A 13,184-nucleotide genomic window follows, 5' to 3' on the forward strand; every position below is an offset into this window, starting at 1 on the left:
CAAGGAAAAGCAGGAGTAGCCATAGTATTCAACACAAAATATGAGGCTAATCTTGTTAAATGGGAGGCAGTCTTAAGTAAAGTGATGTGGGCAAATATCAGAATGGGGAATTGGACAATGAGACTTATTTGTGCCTATGTCTCATTGTTTCCCTAAGAAGTGGAGGAATTTTTTGATGCTTTAGACAAAGCAACTGACACAATGAAAAAGGAAAAGTTGAACTTGTTGGGGATCTAAATAGCAGAGTAGGAAATGATTGTGAGACATACAAAAATATTTTGGGAAAATTTGGAGAAAAGAGCAAAGCTAATAACAATGGCAAATACCTGTTGGATTTCTGCTCAGGACATGAACTAGTTATTACTAACACCATGTTCCAACATAAAAATGTGCACATATTCACATGGAGAGAAGAGGCAAGGAATAAGAAAAGTCTCATTGACTATGTTATTGTTGATAACATAGTTATCAACAATAACATTGATATTGTTGATAAAGCGAATAAAAGTTGAGCACCTCTCAGAAGTGAACTGTAGACTAAAATACACAAAGATTATTGGAAAAAAATGAAAGAGTTTGAGAACAGGAACCAAACCTTGGAGATTCAGTGCCAAACCTTGAAGAAAACCCTGACTGATTCAGCCAGAGAGGCATGTGGTGAGGTTGTCTGCAAGGATAGAAAAATCAGAACTCCATGGTGGACACAGGAAGTTAAAGAGGCAGTAAAGGAAAAGAAGAAAGCATATCAAAAGCTCCTGGAAAATAAGTCAGCTTGTGCTCTTAGAGAATACAGAGACAAATGTAAGAAAGCGAAACACTGTGTAAAACTAGCTAAAGTCATGGGAGGACTTTGTCAAGAACACAGAAAATAAATATCAAGACGGTGGTAAGATATTCTGGAGGTTGTTGAAGAAGCTTAGAAATGGAAGAAAGAGTGCTGTAAAAGGAGTTAGAGATGATAAAGGTGACGTGAAAGATGGGAGAAAAAGATATCCTTGAAGTATGGAGTAATTACTTCGAAAAATTGCTAAATGAAACAAGCAGTGATAGTGCAGTGGTAAAAAACATTCAACTGGCATACAGTCAGGAATACATATCCATACTTGAAGTAGAAAAAGCCATCAAAGGCTTGAAATGTGGAAAGGCAGCAGAAGTAGATGATATTTGACCAGAAATGCTGAAGTATGGTGGTATAAAAGTCTTATAGTGGCTGCACTGCATTGTTCAGAAAGCCTGAACTGAGGGACGAATTCCTGATGATTAGAGTAGAGCTCTAATAGTACCCAGATATAAAAAGGGAAATAAAACTGAATGTGAGAATTACAGAGGTATTTCCCTAGTGAGTGTTCCTGGAAAGATCTGTGCAAGTATAATTGAGAAACGGTTGAGAAGAATTGTGGAAGAAAGCTCGGTGAAGAACAAGCTGGATTCAGGCCAAACAGAGGCAGTCAGGATCAGATCTTCCCTTTACAGCAAATAGTTGAGAAAGCATGGGAATATAACAAAGATCTGTATTTAAGTTTTGTAGATCTGGAAAAGGCATATGACAAGGTGCCAAGAGAGAAGCTATTCAATACGTTACAGTGATATGGTGTCAATGGGACATTATATCAAGCAATATTAGTGTTTATTTGAGTTGTAAGTCAGCAGTTAGAATTGAAGGAAGTACAAGAAGATGGTTTAATATTAAATCTGGTGTGAGACAAGGATGTACATTATCCCCTCTGTTATTCATTATCTATATGGATCACATTATGAAGGAAAGTGGTATTAAACATAATATCAGAATTGGAGATGTTAATGTCAGCTCTTTGCTTTATTATGCAGACGATGTTATACTTTTAAATACATCTACTACAAGTTTGCAAGATTCCCTGACTAAATTGAATAACTGTTGTAATAGATTTGGTATGAAGGTCAGCATTAAAAAGACAAAGACAATAAAAATAGGTAGAATCGTTGAAAATGTCAACTGTGTTGTGAACGGGGAATCTGTGGAACAAGTAAAACATTTCAGCTACTTGGGCACGCTTTTTACTGAAGATGGTAAATTAAATATGGAAATAGATAACAGAATCAACAAAGCTGGTATGGTAGGAAGTCAATCGAATAAATTCATATGGAATAAGAGAGATATTAGTCAGAACACTAAATTAGCTGTATACAAGACAGTGTTCAAACCAGTTTTAACTTATGGATCTGAGAGCTGGGTCAGAAGTAAAACACTTGACCAAAGACTAGAGACATCAGATATGAGAGTCTTGAGAAAGATTAGAGGCGTGAACAGATGGCATCAATGGCAATATCATATTAAAAATGAGGATATTAGGAAAGAACTTGACATTGTCAACATTCAGGAATGCGTTAGCAGAGCTAATCTCAGGTGGTATGGTCACTTAAACAGAATGGGCGAGGAAAGATTAGCAAAACAAGTGTTCTCTGCCAGGTTGGCAGCAAAACGACCCATAGGAAGACCAAGATATAGGTGGATTGATATGGTACAAAGTGCCTTAGATGAGAGAAATATAAGATCTGATAATGTTGGAGTCTTGACAGGTAACAGACTGATTTGGGGAAAAATTGTAGATAGGAAGTTAGTAATGATGTAATTTTTTTCATGTAGTACTATCATATCCTGTACACCCCTTGAGGGTAGATGTCAGGAATTTAATGTTGATGATGAGAAACTTATTTATTTCTAGAATTTTTCCCTAAGTTATCTTCAATACAGAATTATAGAACAGCAATTAAACAATAACAGAAAATTCTGATGGTAGGAAAATATTAATGATTTTAGTTATCTTATACCAACTACTTAGGTGGCAATTTTTGAATTTTCTGTTATTGTTTAATTCATCATCATCATCATGAACCATGGGCTCACTGCCCGTTGATGTCTGATGCCAGTTTCACTATCTTCTTTCACCTTTCTTTGTCCAGTGCACAGTGTCGCAGTTTTTGTATACACATTCCACACCAGTCTTTTATATCGTCTATCCATTCTCTGTATAGTCTACCTCTTCTGTTGAAACCATCCAAAATACCAAAATAAATGTCTTTATCTTCTGGTCCTCACTCATTCTACAGATGTGTCCAAATAATTGCAGCTTCCATTTTATAATCTTCTGCATTAGATTCTGTTTTGGTTGTATCTTCTGATAGAGCTCTTCACTGGTGATTTTCTGTACCCATCCTATTCTTAGAATCTTCCTGTAACAAGGTTCTTTCAAATGCCAAAATTCTTTTTCTTGATTCCTTATTTATTACCCTTATTTATTGTTTAATTGCCATTCTGTAATTCAATACTGAAGATGCCTATGAAACTAAGGCAAAAATTCTACAAATAAATAAGTTTTAGCATGAGTTTTCCTCCATTTTATAGTTTGTTGTTGTTGTTGAGTCCATTGAAGAGCTTCTAGATATGACCTTGGATCTGTAGAACTGCTTTGGGAATCTCTTGAACTTTGATGGAGTAGAGCTTTTCTCTAGGGTTATTGTCAATTTTCTGTAGAGCAGCAGCAATTGCTGGACAAGAATAAATATGGACAGGTGTTAGTTCAATTCCTGGGTAGTTTTTGCATGTTTCATAGCTCCTACTACTGTCTGGATGAATTTTCATGCCTTTAAAATGTTTCAACCTTAGTCTGGTGATGATTGCAGTTATTTCTCTATTTTCATTAATTTCACTGATTTCATTCTTCTTCTTGATGGTTTGTTTTACCAATCTTATTTTGGTGAATGAGTTAGCATCAGTTAGTGATAGTGGGTGTAATTTTTGAGGTAAGCATCTTGCTTCTTTGGCTAGTCTGTCTGCTATTTCATTGGCTTCCATATTTACATGGGCTGGTATCCACTGCAGTGTGCAGTTCTTATTTTCAAATTTAAGGCTGTTAGTAATTCATGAATTATAGGCAATAACATGGCTTAGATTATTTAAGTGATATATAGTGCCAAGTCCTTTTCTTTTATTTTCTTGCTGCGAGTCCTTTTTTGAACAAGGTTCTAGGAGATTTAAGTTTATCATTGTATTTTTTGGTAGAATAGTGGAAAAGAATGGCTCTTTGCTTATTTCAATGGATAGGTGCTCTAAGTTAATCTGTTTTCTAATTTCATGATCATACTGTAATGTAGATGATCACTTTAGTCTAGATTTTCTTGTCCAGGCATCAAAAGTCCTGAGTGAAATGTGATCCTATTGGTGGCTCCTGCTTCTGTTAGTGAATTTAACTGTGGAGAGTTTTCTTCTGTCTTCTAGTATGTGAAGCCCACACTCTTGTTGAGCTTTTAAATTATTTGTGGATGAGACTGCACCTATGATAATTTTTTTTGCTCTTGATTGTACTCTATCAAGTTTTTCTTTTGGAGCTCCATCAAACTGGGCTCCAGTTTGATGGAGGCATATTCCATAGTGAGTTGAATGAGTGCCATATATGTAGTTTTGGGTGTCTTCGGTTTTGCACCCCACTTTGTTCCACAAAGCCTTTTGAGGATATTAAGCTTTTTAAGAGCTTTATTAGATATATTTGTAATATGAGTTGTAAATCTCAGTTCAGTATCTAGGGTTAGGCTTGAGTATTTTGGAAACTCTGTTTTTTCTATTTTGGTATTATATATTTTGATTTGAGGGTTGTAATTGTGTCTATTTTTTCTATCAGTGGAGAAGATGTTCAGTTTTGTTTTTCTGGGTTTATCTGTAGTTTAAGTTCCTTTGCCCATCTTTCTAAGTCTTTAATTGAATTATTCAATTATTTATTGAATATAGAGTTGGATGATTACATCAAACCCTGAAAACTTTCTAGTATCTTACCAAAGTTTTCTTTTGTTTAACCCTGCTACCACTTTTTTTTTGCCCTCTCCACTTGGATTGTTACATCAAACCCTGCAGAGAACCCTGAAAATTGCTGGCTAATGGGGCTCTGGCAAACCCAATTCCATGAAGAGCATCTGTTCTGATCACAAACTTACTACAGCATCCAGGGTAGCCAAAGCATCGAGAACTACAGTCTGGAATCTCGATGAGAAATATGCTACAAGGACTCTCAACATACTTCAGCTAAACACCAACGTACTCAAAAAAGATGGAAGAACTTAAGAACATTCTATACAAAAATAACAACCACATTGTATGCTTACAAGAAACAAAACTAAATCAAAATCTGAAGCTTCAAATCAAAGGCTACTCGACATTAAGGAAAGACAGACCGGATCGATCTAGTGGAGGTCTAGCTATACTCCTACGGAACAAACAAATCAAATATAAAGAAATCGTATCAACTACAAACAGCAGTATAAATAGTAACACAGAGGCTCAAAAACGCATTATTACAATAGTCAATGCATATCACCCAGACAACACAGATATAAATACAGAACTACTTCAACAACTAAGTCAAACAATGTCGGACACAAAGATCCTTTTAGGAAATCTAAATGCCAAAAGCCCAATTTGGGGCTCCCCACAACTAGATCGATGATCTAAACCTTGAGATCATAAACAACAAAAACAACAGGCACAGAATAAGCAATAGATATCACAGCAATAGATTATGCAACTGCAAGTCTTACCCAGTGGAAAATATAAAAGAATGCCATCAATGATCATATACCTATTATCACAGCCATTAATTTGCAGCTAGACCAAAAACCACAGACAAAGAGATCTTGGAACTTCAGAAAAGCAAATTGGCCTAAATACAAACAACTATTAGAAACATATTGTACTGCCACACCCACTAGTAAAGAACTTGATCAGCAACTACTAGAACTAACTAACAACATACAGAAAGCTGCAAAAAATTCAATTCCCAGAGGACTCAGGAAAAACAATTGGGTTCCATTTTGGAAAGATCACAATATCAATGCTATGATCACTAAAAGAGATATTATCAACAAATAGTTAAAACAAAATAATACGGAAGACAACAGAAAGAAGTTAATAGAATTAACTCAAAACATAGAAGATGAAATTTCTAACTGCAAACAAAAAAGTGGGAAGAATTCTCAATAGACTAGATCCAAGAAAAGATTCACAACAATGGAACATCATCAGATTATTAAACAATGCTACACTTCCAGATACTGATCACTCTTCAAATACTGCAGGAACCAATACTGCAGCAACAAACAGACAGATGGCAAATCTACCAGCCAAACATTACTCTAATGCAAGCAAGCTGCAATACAACAAAGAAGACAAAAAAGTGCAGGAAAACTGCAAAACATCTGCTAATACAATCCAGAACCTATCCTTCTGAAGACATCTTTACTCAGGACCTCACAATGACAGAATTAGAAACAGCAATTAGTCAAATTGACCCTGACAAATCACCCGGAATTGATCTTATCTTTCGACATATGATTAAAAATTGGCCTAAATACAAACAACTATTAGAAACATATTGTACTGAAGATATTTAACATCTCCTGGAATGCAGCTAAACTACCAAAAATCTGGAAAACATCAGTCATTATATCCTTACTAAAACCTAACGAAAACCCTAGTGACTATAAAAGCTACAGACCAATTGCTTTGACTAGCGCTCTCTGTAAACTAAATGAAAGAATAATACATACCAGACTTATGAATTAGTTCTTAGAAAATAACAAGATCAACTTCTACCAAACTGCATACAGGTCTCAACACAGCACAGAAGATCAATTATTTTATCTTTGCCAATCAGTCATAGATGGCTTTCAAGAAAAACCACCAAAGACAACAGCAATATTCTTGGATCTCACAGCTGCCTACAAGACAAAAGTTAATAAAAATTGCATACGATACTAGAATAAAGGGGAATGCATTAATTTGGATTTCAGATTTCATGAAAGGAAGAAAAATAGTTTGTTTTTATTATTATTATGCCTACTCATGGTATTGAAACAAATCAGCTGTTCTACTCCTACCAGTTTTTCCAAACCTTAACAACTGTAAATATACAGACTAGAAGTTTCCATTTTCTATAAATGGAAACTTCTGTCCAAGAATGACATTGCTTCTGGAGTAGTATATTTTGACTTCTTTCCCCACTGAGACTTTCATTAAATAACCAGGTGAAGGAAACGCTTTTGCACATACCTTACAAATATGTGGTGATATGTGCTCCATTCCCACAGCATTATTAACATCTAACCTAAGCAACAAGACTTGATACACCTCTGATTCTTCCCTTCTGCAGCATCATTTACACCAGCATGATATACACTGATAGTGTTCATTAAATAACTCAACTATATTCTTTGCTATGGTCACTTTGTTTCCATAACTATCCCCCACTGCTACCCTTCTGAAATTATTCTTCCTCTTGCTTGCCACATAGCAGAATTCCCCTGGATTATCTTTGACCTGACTGGCCAATCTCTTCTCACATTATACGTTTTTTTTTTTACCATACTTACCATGTTCACCTTTCTATTCTGCAATTAATATTCTTCATGCATCTGTTCGTTATAAAATGTCTTTTATTTCCTTCATAATTTCTTTTGCCGTACTGCTTGCTTGATTTCACTCTTCATCCATCTCACTCCTACTCTATTTATTTGCTTAACTCTTGGTATTCAGTTATGCACTGCTTGTATCAGATGCTACCTTATCATTTCCCATGCATTGTCAACATCTTTTCTGCACAACTCATCAACCTAGCAACATACTGATGCTAGATGACTAAGGAGCTTCTCATAATTCTCCCTTATAGTTTCAGGTATAACCTTCTTGACAATGACTTGTTCCTATTTGACTACCTTATGATCACTATCACCAAAAGGCAGCATACCTTTGAAATCTGTGATTTCACCAGATACAACACCTGAAAACCTCATTTTGCTTTCCTCACATGACAGTTATCCCTCAACAAATTCATTCTCCTTGTTTCCAGTACTGTCTCTTCCTTGCAGTCCACATTCATTCTTATAATTAAAATCTCACATGAGGATCACCTTCCTTTTACATTATATTTCAATGAATTTGTTTAAGCATTTTACAATCAGTGATCTCCATATTTCCTGGCCTATACTGACATCCTATTAGATATACTCAGGGCTCAACAAATATGCTCAATTTTGCCAGCTGGCAAGTAGCTGTATGCTGGACAATACAGAATATTTTGTATTAAAAAAAAATAACTCTGTAAACAACATCTTTTTTTTTTAACTTAAAAAAAAATTTATATGAGTAATATAAAGGACCATTCTAGGACCATGTATATATTATATTTTTTTTAAAAAAAAATCAATTTTGTTTTTACTGTTCTTCCTATTTTATTAGTTATTCACATCTCCTTCTTGGAATGGCTCTCACAAAAAAAAAGAAAAGAAAATGTTCTCCAAACAATGATACAGCATTACTACTCACATTATGGAACTCCTATTGACTTATTGGAACATATTAAAAACTGGGAAGGTCTCAGGTAAGTACATTTTTTTTCCTAGCAAGTTGGATTTTTCATAATTTGTTGAGACCCAGGCATACTGTTCTATTGAACTTAACTTCACACCACACAGCTTCAAAATCTTCTTATGTAATACTATTTTCCACCTCCACTCTTAAAGGGCAATTCTTCTGCTAATATTAACAGGAACCTCCTCCTCTCTTCACCTTCCTATCTTTTTGAAAAATTCTATATTCCTCCATTTCTAGTCTTGATAGTATACCATCACTTATACCAATTATCTTTGGATATACTGACTTGATTATACAAACTCAGTCCTTTTACTTCTGATATTCCTTACATGAGTATACAAACATAACAATTCTGCACTCTTTGAAGCCATCCCACCAACACCATCACTCTGTACTCTGGCTGCTATAGTATATCCCCTCTCTCTCTTTCTCTCTCTCTTTGATCTGCATATCCCCATTTCCCTGATCGATTTTCATTCATATCCATCTCATCCCTACCTTTTTTATTGACTGTAGCACTCTTCCCTGCTATAATCACTTCCTCACCTTTGTATCCATCTTCTTCCTGTTCTTATATAACTTGCTTCTCAATCTCTCACTGACCCTTAACTATACAACAGTTGCTCCAAATGTCCAACACCAGACCCATTCAAATGCAATCCATCAGCTTTAAACTATTCCAACTTCCCTTCAAATTCACTACATATTCACAAATTACATTTTTCCTGACAGAATTCAGCCATCTTATCATTTAGTATCATTACTCACCTTCTCAGTTCACTATTATCACTGGGCAACATGTTAACCACTTTCCCAATGAGCACTATTATCCTTCACTCCCTGCAACAAATTCTTAAAATGTCCTTCTGCATTCCTTGTCTCACCATCTAAGTCATTTGTGCCTACCACCACTAATTCTGATGCCTGTTTCTTTCTTCCATGCAAAGCATCAGATATTCATTTCAATGTATCCCCCCCCCCCGGTAAACATGTCATACGTATCTTGTTATTCACCACACCTCTATGACTGAATCTCCATACAAAGCCATCCCATCATCCTTTGTCAATTCATCAGTCAATTGCTTCTTTAGACATTCAGTTTCCTTTCCATACATTTAACCTCAATCTTTATTTTCATCAACTCTTGCCTGAGTTCTTCCACTTCACTTCCATCATTATCATCACTAACACTTCCATCCATTTTCTGATTACTTCTGGTGCCACTGTTCTCATTTTGGAACACTCTGTCTGTCCTTGCACACTCCTCACACACTGTAATAATTTCCTTGTTATCATAATTTAACCTAAGAGTCCATAAATCTTTCACATTTTTTGATATACATCTAATAATTTTCACAGCATATCCACTGTGAAAAATCAAGGGAAAACTAAATCTCCAAATTGAAACTTTCCACACTGCTGGTATGTGATTCCTTATTGCTGCCATTTTTGTAATGTTATCTAGCATGTTAAACCAAACAGCAACAACTAAAGCCAACAAAATTAAAATTACAATACAACACTTACATTCAGTCTGGCTTTTACACAAAAAGTGCTATTACAAAGAACTACACCATATAATTTAATGAAACATTTCATGCATTTCAAATACACTGCTACTTCTCCTTGTAGCGCTAGCCAAAGAAAGACTGGAGACATTTTTTTCAGAACCTTCATGGACAGAAGGAGGAGGGAGAGGAGGGATTGATTGAGACAAGTAAGTTGATAAGGAGATATTGCTAGATTGATTTGGAAAAGATTTTTCATAGAATGTAGGAAATGAGTGGAATGAGAAGTCATCATTCTGGAAGCTGGATAAGGAAGGAATTAACCTGCTTCACTCCATATGGAGTGAGGAGCATTTTTTGTAATGAAAGTGGTTGATGAGTAGAATACATGGCATGAGAATGTAGTAAGTGCAGAAACAGAGAATGATTTTAATGCACCGTTTGATGAGCTATAAGACAGTCGGATCTCATATGATGAGTCTTTTGACTACATGGGGATGTAATGATAATGATATTATTATTATTATTGTTGTTATTATTATTATTATTAAAATACCTATATAAAAAAAGTTATGAATTTCATTCAAATTTTAAAGGAAACATGTTTGATTTTTTTTTAATACTAACTTTACAGTTGACTGGTATTTTTTGTTTTATTTAACATTTTGATTTATCAAATATTAAATAAAACAAAAACAGTGATATTTAGGAAAATAATTTAGTGCACCTAACTTGATAAAGCATAATTTATTGCAATATCTGATAATATCTAAGCAGGTTTTTCTCAGTGTTATAAACAGATTTCTACCTAAACTTTTGTTAAAAATATTTCATTTCTCTAAGCTTACATTTGATTTCAGTTAAGAAAAATACTTACTTGAATTATATTAACAGATGAATTCTTGTCATCAGGACCAACCCACTGTTCTACTATAATACCTTGATTATAATCACCGCGTAACCTTCCAAGCAGTTGCTCAACACTCCATAAGGGTGCAGTCCATTTTCTATCTGTCACAGGCCAACCACCAAGCTGTTTAATAATATCTCGAAGTGGTTTATCTCCGATTCTTTGAATATGACCTATGATGAGGAAGTGCAACATATGTTTCAGTCTTTAACATATGATACTGTAATATGCTACCCAAAATTTAATTTTTAGCCAGGACCAATTTACTCAAAACTGACCCTTTCTTTTCATCAATGTATTTCCATATAATGACTAAATTTTTCAATATTTTATATTACTATAAACTTCAAGACGATTGATTAATGAATTAGGTATGAGCATGTCATGTATGGCAGAACAGAACAGCATAGTCCTGGAAGAGAAAGTGACTAGTGTTGTGTTGTAGACTGCTGAGGTCTACTTCAGGACCACTGTTGTTTAACTTATAAGTTAATGATACTTGAAATTGAGTTATTTTCATATTAGACAAAACTGGACAAGACTATTAGGTGAGAAAATAATGCTATAGTTCTCTAGGAACATTTAAATAGACTCTGTCTGTGTGGACAGATGTGAGGCTGATAATTCGGTGCTGTGATGTACATAATTTTGAAATTTGGAGAATGACAATGACAAGTAGAAATAAAGAGGTTATAATTCAGTGTACAAAACTTTGATCAGACCATATATATGGACTGCTATGAGTAGATCTGATCATCATCATCTGTTTTTTGATGAAGGGATTTTCAAAAGGGCACAGCAAAGAGTAACTAAAGTTATTATGAAGATAGTTGTAGAATGCCAACTACAGAGCCTGGTGAATATGAGGAGGAGTAGGAGGATAGAAGGTGATATGAATGAGATGTAAGTTGGAAAGAAGATTTAAAAATTCGTTCAGAGGACATGTTGTAAATATGTTCTCTGAGCCTCAACTCTCTGTTTGCTGTCACCTTAAAATTCCTTCCCTCCTCCTTTGTATTGTATTGGTGGGATAAGCTACATTAAACTCACATCATCTATTCAAATCCTCCTGAAGAATCACTACATCAGCACTATTATTATCAGTGCTCCTGAGCTTTCCTCTTCTGCAAATAACTGAATATATCCCTGCAATCCATTTACACATTGCTGACGTAAAGGATGGATATAATAGTCCCGGTAAACAAGCCCTGTAGAAAACCAACTGGTAAGCTTTTTTCTTGATATTGCCAGCACATATTCTGCTATCTGTCAGACAGCCAATTGCGAATATGATCCATAAGCCAGATATCTAAACCCATTTGTTGCAACTTAAATATCAATTGGTCATGTGGCTGCCTGTCAATGCTTCTGCAAAATCCAGAAAAATCACAGTATATTATTATTACTACATAATACCTCCAAGGAGTCCAAAGACTCATCGAGGGAGGACACCCTTGATGAGGACACCCTCCACAACTCTCCACCTCCCAATCCACCAACTACAACTAACTGCAACTACACCAATGGCATCTACTGCTTGCCACCATCACTACTAGTATTTCCATAGACAATCACAAATATCCATTCCCACGGCAGGATTCGAACCCACAGCCTTTGCTGGAGAACAGATATGCTAACCACTCGGCCAACCAGGAAGACGAGACTGCTGTCAGGAGTGGGATATGCATTTACTTCATGAAGAATGACTATACTGTGTTACATTATCATAAAATGTGATACTAATACTAATACATAATCAATCTTAAAGATCCACATTCTATAAATAATATTACTTCATCTGTCTAATTCTATAAATGAATTTGAAACCTTATTAATCTTTCTAAAATCTTAACTATCAGTGAGGAAATAGAAAATGTCTTTTATATCAAAATTATGGAAACCATTACTGTGAAGAATAATTGTCCATGTGAAGAAATTGCTGCTGTGAGGAGTAACTGTCCATGTGGAAAAACCACTGCCATGAGGTGTGCATATTAGGCCTTGAACAGAAGGTACTGAGGAACATAAAGTTGTCAGTGGTATTAACCAGAAGCGTGAGTGAGAAAATAAGAGTCTTGAAAATGGGATTGGGAAAGAGACTAATGGAATAAAAGTGAGCGTGACTCCAAGTGGAAAAGAGAGAGCATGAATGACAGATTAGAAGTGAGCATGATTGCATGTGCAAAAGACAGTGTGGTGTTTAGAATGCAACATTTGAAGAACGAGTTGATCAGAATAAGAAGTGAGATGAGGAATACATGGACTTTCGGTGGGTAGGAATAAAAGAGTGCAAAAGAAAAGAATGAAGACAGGCAGAATAAGAGATGATGAACGACTTGAGAGTGGCAATGTATGGAGATTCCATTATTAA

General features: G+C 35.2%; 1 protein-coding gene across 1 annotated transcript in view; it reads right to left on the bottom strand.

Moving 5' to 3' along the window:
- Nep1 (M13 family metallopeptidase neprilysin 1) overlaps positions 1-13,184 on the bottom strand; it is a 275,024-nt gene that overhangs the window by 197,860 nt on the left and 63,980 nt on the right. The window contains exon 4 of the mRNA XM_090394673.1: positions 10,781-10,986. Within this exon, the coding sequence (XP_090250799.1) occupies positions 10,781-10,986 (206 nt within the window). The remainder of the gene's footprint in view (positions 1-10,780; positions 10,987-13,184) is intronic.

This window comes from Typopeltis vanoorti, chromosome 6 (assembly GCF_054136105.1).
Source record: "Typopeltis vanoorti isolate ZY-2024b chromosome 6, IOZ_Tvanoo_1.0, whole genome shotgun sequence".
Lineage (NCBI taxonomy): Eukaryota > Metazoa > Arthropoda > Arachnida > Uropygi > Thelyphonidae > Typopeltis > Typopeltis vanoorti.